Consider the following 16,746-nt stretch of genomic DNA (forward strand, 5'->3'; position numbering starts at 1 on the left):
CCTAAGCAGGGGAAGGAATGCACAGGGTTAACCACGGAATCACAGAAGGGTTTGGGTGGGAAGGGACCTTAAAGACCATCCAGTTTCAATCCCTTGCTATGGACAGGGACATATTCCACTATTCCAGGTTGCTCTAAGCCCCATCCAACCTGCCGTTGGACACTTCCAGGGCTGGAGCAGCCACAGCTTCCCTGGACAACCTGTGCCAGGGCCTCACCTCCCTCAGGGAAGGATTTCTTCCTTAATACCCAATCTAAATCTCTCCTCTTTAGCTTTGTGCCAAGCCATGCTAGAGCTTTCCTCTGTTTCTGCCTGGTGTTAATGCTGCAGGATGGCTTCAGCCTATTAAACAGCCCTTGCCTGTGGTGTGGGGTGAGGAAAGTCAGAAATGATAGGAATGTTTTGCTAAGACTTGCTCGTTTTATTTAGTTTGGTTCAAAATAGCCCTGTGACAAAGATCGGACTAAATTGCAGCCAGACACCACATTAAGGTGGACCTGAAACTTGTTGCCTGTGATGAGGGAAAAGTTTGCTGAGTTCTTTGAATTTGGGAATTTTAATCCTGGATATGTACAATTCAGGAAGAAATTCTTCCCTCTGAGGTGGGGAGGCCCTGGCACAGTTTCCCAGAGAAGCTGTGGCTGCCCCATCCTTGGAAGTGTCCAAGGCCAGCTTGAACAGGGCTTGGAGAAACCTGGGTAGTGGAAGGTGTCCCTGTCCATGGCAGGGGCTTGGAATGGGATGAGCTTTAGGGTCCTTTCCAACCCAAACCATTCCTGGATTCTATGTTGATTCTACGAAATGAGCTGGTAAGGAGGTTGGGTACATTTTGGAATTTACCTGTAGATGGACAAAGAAGCAAAATCAGCGCCCAGAACTCCCCACGTGGATATTTCCTATGGAAAATTGCACCGTAACTTAATGACAAGCCATTGAAAGATGCCTCTAAAATAATCCCTGCTGCTCTCAGCCTCCAGCAACACAGCCAGCCCGGCTGTCAGGCTTCAGGCAGTGCTTGTTCAGAGTTTTCTTTGGCTTCTGGGGCACAAACCAGCCCCAGCAAAGAGAGGAGAACAGGCTCTGCTCTATGGCCAAGTGGGTGAAAGGCTGCGGTTGCTGGCCGGTGTAGCTTTAGCAGCACAAAGAGCTTGTGTGAGGGACATAAAAGGCCTGAGTTAAACCAAAGAGTCACGAGATGTGGGCAAAAAAGGTGAGGAACGTGAGAGGGAACGAAGGATGGGAAGGGGGATGTGGAAGTGGAAGAGCTCTTGCAGGGAGCCCACGTAGAAGTGGCATGTCTGCTCTTCAGCTAATGAGTCAGTGAAGGATATCTTACTGGGATAGACCAGAATGGTGAAAAAGCAGGGAAAATTGGTAGCTCAGGTATCTTTACACTCTCATGCATTGGTTTAGTGTAAAAGAAGTGGAAATCCTGAGGAAAGAGCTTTAAAAATGTGGTAAAAAAAAAAAAAAAAGACATTTTCTGTGTTTGTTGTCTCATCCCTTTGTTGAGTTTTACGTAGGAGCTGGCAAGGTCTGAGAAGTTTCTTTTAATTTGGTTTTTAGAAAGGACTAGACTTTGACAGCAGCACCCAGACTGGCACCAACACGTGGAAATGCCCTGTAGCTGTGCTGCAATCCTCATGGATGCAGGGAAAATGCTCCTTTTCCCCCAGTTTATAGTATGAGATCCATCACTTGGTAAGGCTGGGTGGCTCCAAGGCATGTGGTGGGAGGAGGAGGCAGCAAGAAAGAGCAGTGAACAAGGGAATGACATGCAGTAGGTTTGTGAAGGGGAAAGAGGCAGGAGCTGAGGATTTGGGGAGAAAAATGGAGTGAAAATCAGGTTTAGCTGCACCTTTAAACTTTTTGATACTTTTAATAGACTTTTTGATACCTTTTTCCTTTCTGCCAAGGAAAAATACATGGAAGGAGAGAGAGGACCCCAGGTTTTCTCTGTCTTCCACAAGAGGGAAAGGCTGAGGAGCTCTGAACTTAAAAATAAACAATAAATTGAATAATAATTTCAAACATAATGGGAAACAGCTGGGCTGGGAACGGGGGGCTGAAGCCTGAGGTGAGGGAACCCAGTGATTAGGTGGGTTTTAAAACGAAACGCTACCGAAGGTTTCTGTGATATTTTTTACTCTGGATATTTTTTACTCTGACATATCCCACTTTTTCCCTGGTCCTGGGAGAGTGGCTGAGAGCTGAGGAACTTTCCAAGGGAAACAACCAGCAGAGGAACAGAAATCCCCATTGTGCAGCCATGGCTGGCAGGGGTTCCACATTCTGCAGTGGATCTCGGGCTGCCCGTGGGATCATCAGGGTCAGGGCACAAACTGCTCTGGCTGCTGGGGGAGCAGAGGAGGGAGTCACACTCAGAAAGCAGCACACACTGCAGCAGGGCAGGAATAAGGAGAGACATGCTCTGTTCTGATGCTTCTTTGTCATGATTTCTAGTGAAAATCCTCCCAGTGTTCCCCTGTTATCATCAGCTCCTTTCCTTTTTTTTCCTTGCTCAGGTTTTGCTTTCAAAAGTGTAAAACTCTGAACAATCACTGCCTCGCTCCCTCAGTTGCTAATCTGAATTTATGTCTTCTGAAGGACAAAAGATTAAGCTTATTTTTATCTCCTCCCTTACACAGAGTGCTTTTTCTGGCAAGACACAAACTCTTCCCAAATCTCAGTCTTTTTTTGTATCTAAATTTTGTTAGGTCAGAGCACTGAGCAAATGCTTCATGAAGTGACACTGTTTGTGTGGAAAATCAAGAATTTACTGTGGGTATAAAGTGTTAGCAACCCGAACAGAGAGTTCTAGGAACAACACTAACTCATTTAGGCCAAGTTATTCCAGTATTCCAGCTCATTCCCAACAATACAAGAATAAAGGGAATATTTCCAATTTCTCCCCCTTCCGCTGGTGTTACCCAGATCCTTGCGGTGGATCCTAAGCCTGGTGCAGGAGTGGTGTTACAGGGAGCTATCAGGAGCTTCAAGCTCTTCGCTGGTAGTAACACAATGACTAAATTAATGTTTTCCTGCTTCATTTGCTCCATCAGCGTGGTTGTTTTAATTGTGCTGATGACAGAGCCTGGTAAATCACACCACCACAATTCGGCTGTGCCCGGAATCTTCAGCTTTTCTTAGGCTGAGCCAAAGCCAAGAACTGAGTCTTCTTTTAGACTCTGCCCTTTTAAACTGGTTTTCAGCATTTGTTAGTTTTCCTTTAATGTTTTGTCCCTTGTGGTTTCAGACCTCACCATCCATCATTGTAACTCATTTTCTCTAAAAGGAGAAAAGAAAGGCTGCAATCCTTTCAGCCCATCTCCCTCTTTCCCTGATTACTGGTTTGGTCAGCAGATGCCCAAATATTTAGTGATCCCTCACCACCCAGGTCACTTGGATATTTTAAAGCACGTTCCAGCCAAATCATGGTAGCGAAATAAGGAATTTTAATATATTTTCTCCAAATTCTGGTGATCCCCAGTCACCAGATCTGCAGGCAGATCAGAAGAGGGAACCAAAGAGCATCTCTTCCCTCCCCTCGGATTTTTGGTGGTTCCTGGTAGCCTGGGGCGCTGGCTCACATCGAGATGGTGACAGCAGATATGGAGATGGAAACAGTGAAGGGGAAACAAGGAGTCAGGGCACTGAAGGACATGTTTTACCTGGTTAATTGTGATCCATCCAGGGATGGATGCCAGGAGTCCCAGCTGGATGTGGGATGCTGGTGAGTCTCTAACAGCAGCTGATTTTTTTTCCCCTGGCAGTTTTTATGACAAAAGTCCCGCTCTTCTCTCTGAGACACCCATTGAGATCCCGAGTGCGGCAAGGGAAACAAGCACTGCTGGCAATTGGCAGGACACAGAAACCTTCACTGCTTGGGGCTGGGTGATTCCAGGAGCTTCCATGGCTTGTCTTGAATCATCTGCTAGAGGGAAAACAACCACAGCCAGGGGTTTCATGTCAGAAGGAGCTTGGAAGGGAATTCCAAGGGCTGTTGTATAATTTGTCTGGGAAAATGTGTTTATAAGGTGTTAACATCCCTTATAGCTGCTGAAACCAGAGGAGGCACATGAACGGAACAACAGTGGATTTAATCAAGTTTAGTGGTGCTTTTTGCCTGTTAAGATCCCTCAAAGCAAGTTTCCAAAGGTTTAACTCGTGTAGAAAGATGGAATTTATTTGCTTTTAAGGTAGTGCATAGGAAAAAGAAAACTGATCTTTGTGTGTCCCCCGGATTCATGATAAAAGGTCATAAATGTCAACTAAATTTAGGATAAATATTCTGTTGTGCAATTGATAATGGGGAAAAAATGGAATTTGAAATAATGGCTGCACTGTTCTAACTGTTGCATTTAAAAAAGATGCTAAACATCTATTAATGTTTATTACTATGAATTGCTGAAGGGAGGGAAATAAAAACCTCCGATCCAGTGTTCTGCAGGCAGAGAATATCAAGATGTGATGGAGCCATCAGGTGATGCTCAGAACGCGAGGGGATGCAGCCTGGTGGCTCTTTGTTTCTATGGTTACCTTCAACTGGAATTGCTGTAACTAGGTCAGGTTGGAAGGTGTGAATGGAAACAAAGAAATGCGGGATCAATAACGAAGAGTTCAGGGTGCTGCCGTGGAAAGGGAGATGAGTGTGGGGAGAGGAATTTTAATTTGTAACTCATGTAGATGAAGTCCCACACAGATGGATTGGTCTGTTTTAGCGTCATTCACTCTTCCGGCGCTATTCTGCTGTCTGAAGAATCGTCTGCAGGGTTTTGATGTGATTTACCTTGTGGCAACACCTTCCCTCCCTCTGGCTGCATATCCAGGCACGAGCAGCCAAAAGGAGCCCTAGGAACAGGAGAGGCTGAGGCAGCTGGAAGGGAGAGGCAGAACAGATGGAAGAGAGGCAGAGATCTGCTGGAAAGGGGAAGCAGAACAAAGGGCAGGGAAGATAAGTCACAATCAGCCCAGAAATAAGGAGAAACAGGTTGTAAAAGTGGTTCAAAAGAAGGAACTTGAGCGTGGGGAAGGGAAACTCCCTGGAAGGACAGTGGAGCCAGGTGGGGGTCGGTCTGTTCCCCCAGGCAACAAGTGACAGGACAAGAGGAAACAGCCTCAAGTTGTGCCAGGGGAGGTTTTAAGTTGGGTATGAGGGAAAATTGTTGTCAAGGGTTGGCAAGCCCTGGACCAGACTGTCCAGGGCAGTGGTGGAATCAGCTGGGGGGATTTAAAAGCCGTGTGCATGTGGCACTTGGGGACACGTTTTCGTCGTGCCCAGCAACAGGACGAGCAGCAAAGGCCATAAATTAAAACTCCACAAGTTTCACCTGAACGTGAGGAACCTGCACATTGAGGACGGCAGGGCACCGGGACAGGCTGCTCAGGGACCTCCGTGAGGGTGTGGCGTCTCGGCGTCTCCCTCTTTGGAGTCTCCAAACCCACCTGCATGCACTCCTGTGTCACCTGCTCCAGGTGACCCTGCCTTGCCAGGGGGTTGGGCTGGATGATCTCCAGAACTCCCTTCCAACCCGAACGATCCCGTGATTCTGTGACGGACGGGCTTGGCAGTGCTGGGGTACTCGCTGCTCTCAGCGGGCTTTTCCAAACGAAATGATTCCGGGAAGCATCCCAGCCCGGACAGCCCGAGTTTCCTCCTGTCCCGTGCTGTCCATCCCCGAACACGCCCGCCTCCCGGCCACCCTTCCCGGCCCCGAGGGCGGGCGCACGGCGAGCGCAGCCCAGTGGGCGGGGAGGACCGGGGTGGGTGGGGAGGCCCCGGGGAGGCGGAGCCGGGCCGAGCCGAGCCCGGGCGAGGCGATCCCGGCCATGGAGGGCTCGGAGCCCGGCCGGGGGGGGATGCGGCGCTTCACCTGGGAGGAGATCGGGCAGCGGAGCGGGCGGGGGCCGGCGCCGCAGGAGCGCTGGCTGGTGATCGACAGGAAGGTGTACGACATCAGCCACTTCTGCCGGAGACACCCGGGGGGCTCGCGGGTCATCAGCCACTACGCCGGGCAGGACGCCACGGTGAGCGGCCCCGGCAGCCCGGGCAGGCAGGGAGGGATGGATGGATGGATGGATGGATGGATGGATGGATGGATGGATGAGAGCTGAGCGCGGAGGAGCATCCCTCGGGATAGGGACGCGGCAGGGAGCCCGCGTGTGGCACGTTTGGATGCTCGGCTGTGACACCCGCGCGTACGCTGGGAGCCGTGCGCGAGGGAATACACGGAGCGCACGCTCCGCCGGGGATTGTTCGGGATTGTTTGTTACGAGGAAGCGTTGCTGATGGAATGGCTAAAAACCGCTACGGGGGAAGAAAAAAAAGCCAAAACCAACCCAAACCGGTCGGTGATTTCTGCACACGTAGGAATATCGGGAGCTGCCTCCCGTGCGGCGCACGCGGGTGTCGCGGTGGCAGAGCTGTTGTTCGCAAGTGCTGGGGCGCCTTCGCCCTCCTCGAACTTCCCGAACCCAAGAGATGGCACTCGAGCAAAAAATGACTGAAACTCGTATTTCAGTCACGCAAAAGAAATTAATCATTCCCGTCTCAGTGCCAGCGGCTGTTGCAGAGCGGAGTAAATGCTGTTCGGGTTGGGTGTGGGGTGGTTTTGCCAGTGGTGTTTCCTTCCTTTGTCTGCTTGTGCCTTTTCCATGAATTTCTTCAAATGCGTGTGTTTGGACCCAAGAGTGGGTATGGGGTGTGAATCTACTTCTAGGATGGTGTTGATGGACTGTGTTTCGGTCAGGATGGAATTTGAGATCTCCACGTGCAGATCCCATCGTATGAATATCATTTAAAGCCAAAAATAATAAGTGAATTTGCAACATTTCGTGAGGGCAGGGTGCACACGTGCGTTTTCAAAGCCCCATCACTGGCACAGGTTGCCCGGAAAAGTGGTGGAGCCCCCCATCCCTGCGAATGTTCCAGGCCAGGTTGGATGGAGCGTGGAGCAGCCTGGGCTAGTGGAAGGTGTCCGTGGCAGGGGGGAAAGAGATGAGCTTTGAAGGGCCTTTCCCACCCAAACATTCTGTGTTCCTGTGACCAGAAAAGGGTTAGCCCATGGTGTGAGCCGGGCTGGATGGTGGGATTGCAGCCAGCTGCATTCTTTAGGTGATGATATCAGTGCCACTGCCGGCTGCAGTTGAACTGCTGACCGCTCAGAACCCCCTGCCAAGTTTTATTTTTCCAGTGGTTTTGTCCCCGGGGATCAAAAGAATGAGACTCCTCAAAACCGGGGGAAAATGGGAAGTAAAGGAAGAACTTCCCTGGTTTGCTGTGTGATTTCTAGAAGGTGCAGTCAGCCATCCCCTGACCCCCTGCAAGCTGGGATTGCACTCCCAGGTTGTACAACCTCCATGGAAAGGATTGGTTTAAGTGTGTGGTACCATCCTCCCCTGCTCTGCCCACATACTCCTCCCTGTTTTTTCCCCCCTTTTCCAATGAGAAAATGCAAGTGCTGGGTCCCCTCTCTCCTTCCCTCCTTTATTCAGTGACCCTGAGCAGGGAGGATGCTACAGCTGACCCAGAGCTGGCAACATCAGCCAGTTTTTTAACCCCTTTCCTGACCAGAGATCTTTTAAAAGCACATTTTATTTTAAAAGCACACAATGATGGCCTAGTAATTATAGTGATAAGCAATGCATGGTGCAGGAATCTTCCAAACTGATGCCCAGCAAGCAAATACTGTCCCAGAAAATTAAAAACGCCCCACATCCTTAGGCTGAGGGAGATTGTCAAAATATGCTAATTTGGGCATCAGGACAGAAATGTGGAAAAGGAGGTAAGTGGGAGATCAGGAATTAAATGCCAAAGTGCCCAGGGAATTTGTAATTTAAATACAGGGACAGAATCTGTGGTGATAACAGCCACTCGTGGGTTTTTTCACCTGCTTGCCATGGAGATTGACATTACATTTAAATAATAAAAGTAACTGATTTCCCTAACAGGGGTCTTTTGAATGGTCCAGCATGTCATGGAATAGATTTCTTTTGCTGCCACCTGGTTTTCCTCCATCCTGTTCCTCTGTCTGTGTTTCAGGATCCTTTCATTGCTTTTCATCTTGACAAGGCACTGGTAAGGAAGTACATGAGCCCTCTCCTGATTGGGGAACTGGCACCAGATCAGCCCAGCTTTGAGCCCAGCAAGAATGTAAGAGCTTAAAAACTTGGTATTTGGGGTGAAATTGCACTGTTTAACTTCTCCTACTGGCAGACAAAATTCCCTGTACCTAACATCGTAGAGTCTCCTGGAATCACTCTCGGCTGAAGCTCCATTTCATGTCATCATTTGTAGTTTTAGCAAAGATTTGTCTCCAGGTGACCCTCAGCTTTCCCCCTTTTCATCCCTGAGAGGGAAAACTATGCTCCTCTTCGTGTTCTGAGGTGTTTTCCAACCAGTGGATGCTTTTGGGTGTCCCCACAGAAAAAGCTGGTGGAAGATTTCCGTGAGCTCCGTGCAACCGTGGAGAAGATGGGGCTTCTCCAGCCCAATCACGCCTTTTTCTTCCTCTATCTCTGCCACATCTTGGTGCTGGATGTTGCAGCCTGGCTTATCATCTGGTATTTTGGAGCATCCTTGGTGCCTTTCCTCTTCTCTGCAGTGCTTCTGGGCACTGTCCAGGTGAGCAACTACATATAATAAGCCTCGAAAAGCCGAACTTGGGGCTTAGGTGCTCGTTGCCGTAAGCAGGAGAGAAATTTTATCATCATGGGCTTCCCCAAATCCTGCTTCTCTCTGGATTCCCCCAAAAGGGCAAAACTACACATGCTGCTGTGGTAGAGCAGGCTTTGCCTCGCTTTTCCCTCCCCATGTTCCATCAAAGCCTTCCTTATTCCAGCCTTCCCCACACCATGAAAGCCATGCCCCGCTCCTGAGCTCCGCGGTGCCAGAACTCCAAGGCTGTGTGCAGGGGCCAAGCCACCGTGTTCCCATGGGAACTTGCAGGGAGTTAGAGGAGAGGGCAGAGCAGCTCTCAAAGCCCCAGCTATTCCTCCCGTGGCCAGCAGATCCCCTTGGAATTACAAGTACTCAGAGGAGGCAGCAGCAAGCTGCTCCTTAAAGGAGACTTTGTTGCCGATTTCAGAGCAGTTTTGTGAGGGAATAAATGCTGGTTCTCAGCTGCATGGTCGTTTTTTTCCCATTATTTTTTCTTTCCTTCCTCATGGAAACAACGGTCCAGGACTAAAAGTCATTAGGCAGAGTCTGGAGTGCAGTGGTGTGTAGTGAAAAAGGAGAGTTTGGATTGGGACCTGGCAGTGGAAGTGCTCTTGCTATCCAGGGATACATTGTGAGGAGCGTGGGAGTGGGAGAAGAAAGCCCTTTTCAGTCACAGATCCTCCAGGCAGTTCTTTTTCCCAGCAGCACTGTTGTTTTCTTAATTCCAGGCCCAGGCTGGCTGGCTCCAGCATGATTTTGGACACCTGTCAGTCTTCAGCAAGTCCAGGTGGAACCACTGGGTGCACAAGTTCGTCATCGGCCATCTCAAGGTGGACACTGGGTGTGGGGAGGGGCTGCCAGAGCCCTGCTCTGCAGCCAGAACCAATCCCAGGATAAGGAGAGAACTAAGGGCAGAAGATCCACCTTCTTCAGGGCATTTTCTTCTCCTCCCTTCCCACAGGGAGCCCCGGCCAGTTGGTGGAATCACCTCCACTTCCAGCACCACGCCAAACCCAACTGCTTCCGGAAGGATCCCGATGTCAACATGCACCCCTTGTTCTTTGCTTTGGGGAAAACCCTCTCTGTGGAGGTGAGACCTGAGGGAAGCTGGGAGGCAGCAGCAGGAGGGCTCAAATTTGGGAAGCTGCAGAGAGCTTGGAGACTGGACACCAATTAGTTTGATTTTATATAGTGCTGCTTTGCCTTCCACTAGTCCTAATATTCCTCAGTAACATTCTAGTAATTCTGAGATCTTTAGGTTCTTAAAATCTCACTCAAAGTTATTTTTGCAGTGTTGGGAGATAAGAATGAAATATTTGCCATGATTACAAGTTCCTATTTCCGTTGATGAGACACTTGCAGTTTTATGAAGATCAGAATTACAAGCTGTTCTCTTTTACCAAGATCAGTGTGACTAACTGTAGTGATCTGGGGATGGAAGCAGCAGGTGACAAGCCAGGGCTGCCTGGAACTCTTACAATTCCTGATCAAAGAAGCTATTTTGGTGGTCTCAGCCTGGCAGTGGGTGTCAGAGTGGCTCCCATCTAGAGTCCAGCTCTATTTCTGGTACAGCTGTGAAAGTTAATTGAGTGGCTTTAGCATTTGCTGTCCTTTAAAAAAAAGTTATGTACATTTGTAGTGTCACTTTAAACGCTCTGATTTGCATTGAAATTAAGGGATGGGCTGTTGGGAATTAGTTTGAACATGTACAGGGATATAATGGCATTCCTCAAGGAAGCCAGTGGCTTGATCTGTTATGTTTATACAGCAAACACTGAAAAATGAGCAGCCTCAGAGGGAAGATGATCTGTTCACCATCATTCCTGTGGACACAGTTTCATGTCTAGATGCTCATTTCTCTGTTTCCCAGACTAATTGCAAGGAGGTGGGAGTTCCACACACCATCATCTTTACTAACAGTATCATAACAGTACCATAGCTTGGGGGGTTTTTTTGATTCTGAAGCTCTGCTTTGTCAGCAAACTGTTTGTGTGGGTTTCAATTTCAGCATTTTTAGGCAGCTTGTGCCCTCTGTAGGGGCAGAGCTTCCTGTGCAGGTCACTGTGTGTGTGTGCAAGGCACTGCCCAGCCCCTCCTGCACCCAGGGCAGGGTGAAAACTCATCCAGGCTGAGGTTCCAGGGGACGGTGGATGCTGGCTTGGTTGGACTGGACATCTCCTGGAAGTTTAGGAGTGCGTGCACAGGTGTCTTCAGGGCCTGAGTAATTTGTGTATTTTAACAGCTTGGTGTGCAGAAGAAGAAATTCATGCCGTACAACCACCAGCACAAGTACTTCTTCATCAGTGAGTAACCTCCCCCTCCGCAGTTCCATGGGCAGCAGTCACTCTGCCCCTTTTCCCACCCCATCCCATCCTGTTGGGATAATTCATGGCTCTGTTTGTCCCTCCAGTCGGTCCCCCGGCGCTGGTGCCCCTTTACTTCCAGTGGTACATCTTCTACTTCGCTGTGCAGCGGAAGCAGTGGGTGGTGAGTCAGCTCCACGGGGCCAGGGGGGGCTTCTCCTGGGTTTGGGGATGAATTCCAGTGCCAGATTTACTGGGAGGAACTTTGGGGTTGTGTGTGTCTCTCTGCAGCAAAGGATGTGGGTGTAGATTGGGGAAGTGGTGCTTGCTAAAGGGCCTTTTTCTGTGGAAGATCCGCGAGGTAACAAAAATGTTCTCTGGTGTTCTGGGCTTTGGTTTTCTCACTGCTTGGTTCCTCTTTAGATCCAGAGGTTAACATGGTGCTTTAGAGTGTGTCCTGTCTGCTGTTTGCCCTCTGCTGGGCCCATGGAACCAGGATAATTCCTGAGCACAGGAATGGCTTGTGCCAGGTTGCTTTGTGATGAGGCTGGGGAGGAAAAATCAATCAGTAGAAGTTCCTGAGGGAGGTTTTAAAGGAAGGAATGGTAAATTCAGAACCCAGAAATTCTTCTTCTTCTTAATGAAGTTTTCCCTGTCCCTTTTGCTACAGGATCTGGCCTGGATGATGTCCTTCTACATCCGATTCTTCCTCACCTACTTGCCCTTCCTGGGGGTGAAGGGTACCCTGGGGCTCCACCTGTTAGTCAGGTATCATCCAGCTTGTAATTCCAACATTTTCTCTGCCCACTTTATACCAATCTTTTGTGTCAGCTTTTCTCCAGCCTCCTGGTTATTTTTCTCATCACTCCCTGTTGTTCTCTCTCCCGATACTTTCAGTGGGGCAGGGGTGGTTTCCTGTCAGGCTGCAGGAGGTGGAAGTTGTGTGTAGGTCTGATCTGATCAGATGTTTGGGGCTCCTGGTGTTCACTTTGTCAGGCAACAACCAACTGGTGTGTGCACAAGTGTTGTGTAGTGGCTTGTTGCATCGTGGGTGTGTGGTCTGTGATGGGTTTTTGTGTTTGCACAGGTTTATAGAGAGCAACTGGTTTGTCTGGGTCACACAAATGAATCACATCCCCATGCACATCGATTACGATAAGAACGTGGACTGGTTCTCTACCCAGGTGAGACCTTATTGATGGAGCTCTGTGACAGTTCTGGGCATGCAAAGTCCATCTGTCTTAGCCTGGCCACCCTGTGTTGGCTGGAAATAACTGCTGGAGCTGTTGTGTCCAGCCAGAATTCCTGTGGGGATGAGAAACCTGTGTTTGAGAAGGGGCATTGCTAAAATAACACTTAAAACAGGACTTCTTTATTTTATCTCTCAGCTCCAGGCAACCTGCAACGTTCATCAGTCCTTCTTCAATGACTGGTTCAGTGGCCACCTGAACTTCCAGATCGAGCACCAGTGAGTGGAAACAGGGGTTGGGAATAGTTCCAAGGAGTGCTAGTTACACCAGGGCTGAAGAGCCTGCAAGGTCCCTCTGTCAGCTGAGACAAGAACAAAAGATAACGTGGGTTCATTTTGTGCTCTTTGTGTGAGGATGGAACGGGAACTCGGAAAAGAGAATTTCTGGAGCACCAGCAGCACTTCAGATCTGAGTTGCTTGGCACAGGGGTGGGAATTCCCAGCACAGACACTGAAGGGACACGAGAGGGACCATCACAGAGCTGCCATGGCTGTGGCACAAGGGGAGCTTGGGGCACTCCCAGAATTAGGCACAGCAGAGGGGCCGGAATTCCGTGCGGTGCTGATGGATGCCATTGAATCACCGTCTCCTTTTCCCACAGCCTTTTCCCTACAATGCCACGGCACAACTACTGGAAGGTGGCCCCTCTGGTGAAGTCCCTGTGTGCCAAGCATGGCATTGAGTACCAGTGCAAGCCTCTGCTCACGGCCTTCGCAGACATCGTGCAGTGAGTACTGACCCACTGCGTTCCCAAGCCCAGGGTTTTCCAGTGCTGTGGAAGAAATGAGAGGGACGTGGAAGGGGAGGGGAAGCCTCTAAAGGTCCCTTCTGACCCAGACCACTCCATGATCTCCTTTGCTTCGTCTGTAGATGGGAATTCTCCCCACGAGGCTCTGGATGGAACATGGGGTTCATTCCCTTGTTTCTCTCTTGGCAGCTCTTTGAAAGATTCGGGGGAGCTCTGGCTCGATGCCTATCTACATAAATAAGCAGCAGTGGATCCCTGCAGAGGAATTCCCCAGCCTCGCTGCCTCCTGTGGTGGTCACCCTGAAGATCCTGCACTGAGGAGAGCTGGCTAAGCCAGAGGTGGGGAGGTGGTGCTGCTTAATTCCATGGATGAATGTAATTAATATGAATTTTCCTTTTTTTTTTTTTTTTTTTTTTAAGATGTACTCTTAATTTTTTCTTGTGCTTCTTTCATTCCTCTTCTCTGGTGCTGAGTTCTGGGGAAAAGCTGGATGGAGGAGGTTGTGTCCCACCGAGCTGGGGTGAGCTTTGGGACTGGGAACAGATTCCTTTCCATCTGCTGATCCTTCATTTGCTGAGTATATAGGAGGAAAGCTTCTTATCTAACATAGGCTTTTTGGTGGTGGCTCTTGTTGTGAGTGTAGTAAGAAAGTAGGGACAGCATGAAATCAAGGAATGTGGGAATTAGGGAAATGTGGAAACTCGAGGGAATGGGGTAGGTTCAGTATTTTCAACTCCCTGTTTGTGATAGGGAGCTCCCAGACCAATTTGTACATTACATGGGTGAGGTGGGGAGGTGCAGGCAGCAGTTCCCTAGGAGCAGGATCTAGTTAGAGCCCTACCTGAGGTAGGGAAACGGGAAAGTGGAAGTTTTTCCACATGTTGTATTCTGTGGGAATGCTGCCCTGCACATCTCCTCTGGAAGCCTCTGGGTTATTTGTCCACTGGTGACATTCCGTGAGGGATCTGCAAGTGGTTTCCACAGTGCCAGACTTTCAAATGTTATGAAGCCATTACTGAGAGTCAGAAGAGAGAGGAACCTGTCACATCCATTCTCAGGATCCCTACAAGGGTGACTAAGGAAGCAAAAGCATTCCAGGCCAGGTTGGATGGGGCTTGGAGCAACCTGGTGTAGTGGAATACAGTAAACCAGGGCAGGGGGTGGAATGAGCTGAGCTTTAAGGTCCCTTCCAACCCAAACTGTTCTACAGTGGTTCTGTGTGAAGGGTGAACATAATCACACTGTGATTGCCTGAAGCTTTGGGTTTTTTTGAACCTCTGGGTGATTTGTTGCAAGGAGAGAATTCCTGACTCCTGGCCCATGGAGAGTGAGGCATTCCTGCCTGAGCTGCACACAAATCTAAGGAAGTTAGAAAGCTGTTGGGGGCCAGAGTGCTGTTTAAAAGTGTTTAACTTTTCATTCAGCTGCATATCCACAGGCACACCTCAGCCAAAACATTGCTGGTCTCCCTCTCTTTGATGATGTGCCTTCCAAACACACCCCAGTCCTGTGGGATTTTTTGGAATAGTCTTGCTGCCTTTCATGGGAGTCTTTTAATTTACTGCCCCAGCATTACAGATGCCAAACCAGGATGGAGCATCTGCCACATCACTAAAGAAGATGCTCCATCACCCTGGTCCCCCAGGGACAGGTGGATTAGTAGCCAGAAAGGATGGGTTGATTTTGAGGAATTTTTTCCATCCAACATCCAAAATGAGCATGAGGTGTTGAGAGAATGGAAGGAATGCATCTTCCCAGGCCAAGAGTGTTAAGCACAGGATAAAAGTGTAATGGGAATAATAAAACAATCGTTAAATACCTGTTGATTAAGACCATAACGAAAGTGGGCCTTAGTTATTGTTTTACCTTGTTTTTTTCCTGCTCCATTTCTTTCCCTCTTTATTACAACTGTGGATGGAGGAAAGTCTATTAATAAAATTCCTTATCTTACCAATTTTTGCTGTCATCAGAGTAAAATACATCTGTGCAAGAGGCTTCACACTGTGAAAGGTGGAACAAATTTTGCCTGTCCACAGCTGCAGAGAGAGAACCATCATAAACCTCTTTCTCCAGAGTGTGCTTCTCCTGTGTTTTCTCTGCCACAATAAAGAGGAAACATCCACAATGCAATAAACCAAATTCCTGGATAACCAGGAAAAACAACACAGATGGGCAGATTCACAATCCTGAAGGGTAGGACTGAAAGGGACCTGACTCAGCATAACCAGATATGAATGTGCTGAGTTTGCTGGAAGTTTTCCAGCCTCGAGAAGAGCTCTCCAGAGAGTTTTTTCCAGGCTCAAGATATACACTGAAATACACCTTCTTGGAGGAACACCAGCCCCAACTTCGCCATCTAGTGGAAACCCTTTAGCCTTAAAAGAGGAACCTGAGCGTTGTGGAATAGCCACAGGGTGGCAGTCAGACATCAGAAGGGGAGGAGGACATCCCAGAAGATCAGAAGGGAAGGATCCGGTCATGAGAGAGTTGGCAAGGGCATGGAGTGACAGGACAAGGGGAAATGGCTTCAAACTGAAAGAATGGAGGTTTAGATGGGATATTGGGAAGAAATTCTTCCCTGTGAGAGTGAGGAGGCCCTGGCACAGGGTGCCCAGAGAAGCTGGGGCTGCCCCATCCCTGGAAGTGTCCAAGGCCAGGCTGGATGGGGCTTGGAGCAACCTGGGCTAGTGGAAGGTGTCCCTGCCCATGGCAGGTGGAAGAGGATATAGTTCCTGAAGATGTCAGAGGTTCACAAGGCTTTGAAGGTGATCCAGTTAAGTGGAACATCATCGGACAAAGAGGTGGCTCCAACCTGGAATAAATCACTTTTTCCAGATCAGGAAGGAACATCTGCAATGGAGCAGCTGGAATTATCAAAATGGCAGGGGGATGTTCAGACAGTTAAGGGTGATGGGGCAGCTGAAAGAGGAAGATGCTGTAGTTTTCCACTTCCCAATACCCACTCACTTGGACTCGTTAATGGTGCGGATTTGTAGTCCTTGCCCAACTTGTGGATGTGTTTGCATCCACTACCCAAATTCCTGAAGAGGGGATTGGCGTTCTTTATGGAATTCTCCCCACCTTTAGAAAAGCATGAGGAATCAAGCTGGTTGTAGATCCACACAGGATAGATGGTGAATGCAGCCGAGTCACTCATAAACGGGAGGATTTGCTGCTTCCCAAGATTCTCTTATAAGGAATATAAAAGACATTTCCTAACAGGTCAGGTGTAGAGGACAAGTGCAGTAGTGCAACGCTGCTCATGGGTGGGAAGGAAAGAGGATCACACTGGAAGAGGTTTCTCTGTGATTTGCATCTTCTGCAGGGACTGGTATTAAGTGTCGAGAAAATGGGGAGGAATTTCCACCAGGAAAAGTTTTGAAACAGCAGCAAGAAATTATACACCCATGACAGCTTATATGACATGCTGGTTGTGATGGTGCCCCTTAGGCAAAATTTCCAAAGGTCTGACTGATCCATAGTAATCTCCCTTGGCTTTGCTCACAAGAACCACCCTGGCCTTTTGATTTTTGCAGCTCATCATTTAGGCTCTTGTCAGTTTGGTGATTCTTTTTTGTGAGAGGATAAAATTGTCAGAGCTCCCTGAGCCCAATAAAAGAAGAAGCAGTGACTTGATCATAAAACAAGAAGTTTTTGAGCAGAGAATACTTCAATCTGTCAGTAATAAAGAAATATTCAGCAGCTGAAGTGTGGATCAATAGCAGTTCAAGATACAGGGTAAGTGCAAATTCTTAGCACCAAAGTTAATTAGTGCAATTAGCAGG

General features: G+C 48.8%; 1 protein-coding gene across 1 annotated transcript; it reads left to right on the forward strand.

The window, feature by feature from the left end:
* Positions 1-5,771: 5,771 nt before the first annotated feature.
* On the forward strand, positions 5,772-14,915 carry FADS1 (fatty acid desaturase 1). Its single transcript, XM_042022369.1, has 12 exons — positions 5,772-6,027; positions 8,042-8,152; positions 8,426-8,623; positions 9,388-9,489; positions 9,621-9,749; positions 10,902-10,962; positions 11,070-11,146; positions 11,633-11,730; positions 12,050-12,146; positions 12,351-12,430; positions 12,814-12,939; positions 13,150-14,915. The coding sequence occupies exons 1-12, from the start codon at positions 5,830-5,832 to the stop codon at positions 13,199-13,201; spliced, it is 1,329 nt and encodes a 442-aa protein (XP_041878303.1). The 5' UTR covers positions 5,772-5,829; the 3' UTR covers positions 13,202-14,915.
* The last annotated feature ends 1,831 nt before the right edge of the window (positions 14,916-16,746 follow it).

This window comes from Corvus kubaryi, unplaced genomic scaffold (assembly GCF_017639235.1).
Source record: "Corvus kubaryi isolate FWS band 111438036 unplaced genomic scaffold, C.kubaryi_AGA036_p1.0 37201, whole genome shotgun sequence".
Classification (NCBI taxonomy): Eukaryota; Metazoa; Chordata; class Aves; order Passeriformes; family Corvidae; genus Corvus; species Corvus kubaryi.

Coding starts and splice junctions, on each gene's coding strand:
- FADS1 (XM_042022369.1), top strand. CDS start 5,830: ATGGAGGGCTCGGAGCCCGGCCGGGGGGGGATGCGGCGCTTCACCTGG. Junction 8,624..9,387: donor TGCTTCTGGGCACTGTCCAG/GTGAGCAACTAC, acceptor TCTTAATTCCAG/GCCCAGGCTGGCTGGCTCCA. Junction 9,750..10,901: donor GGAAAACCCTCTCTGTGGAG/GTGAGACCTGAG, acceptor GTATTTTAACAG/CTTGGTGTGCAGAAGAAGAA.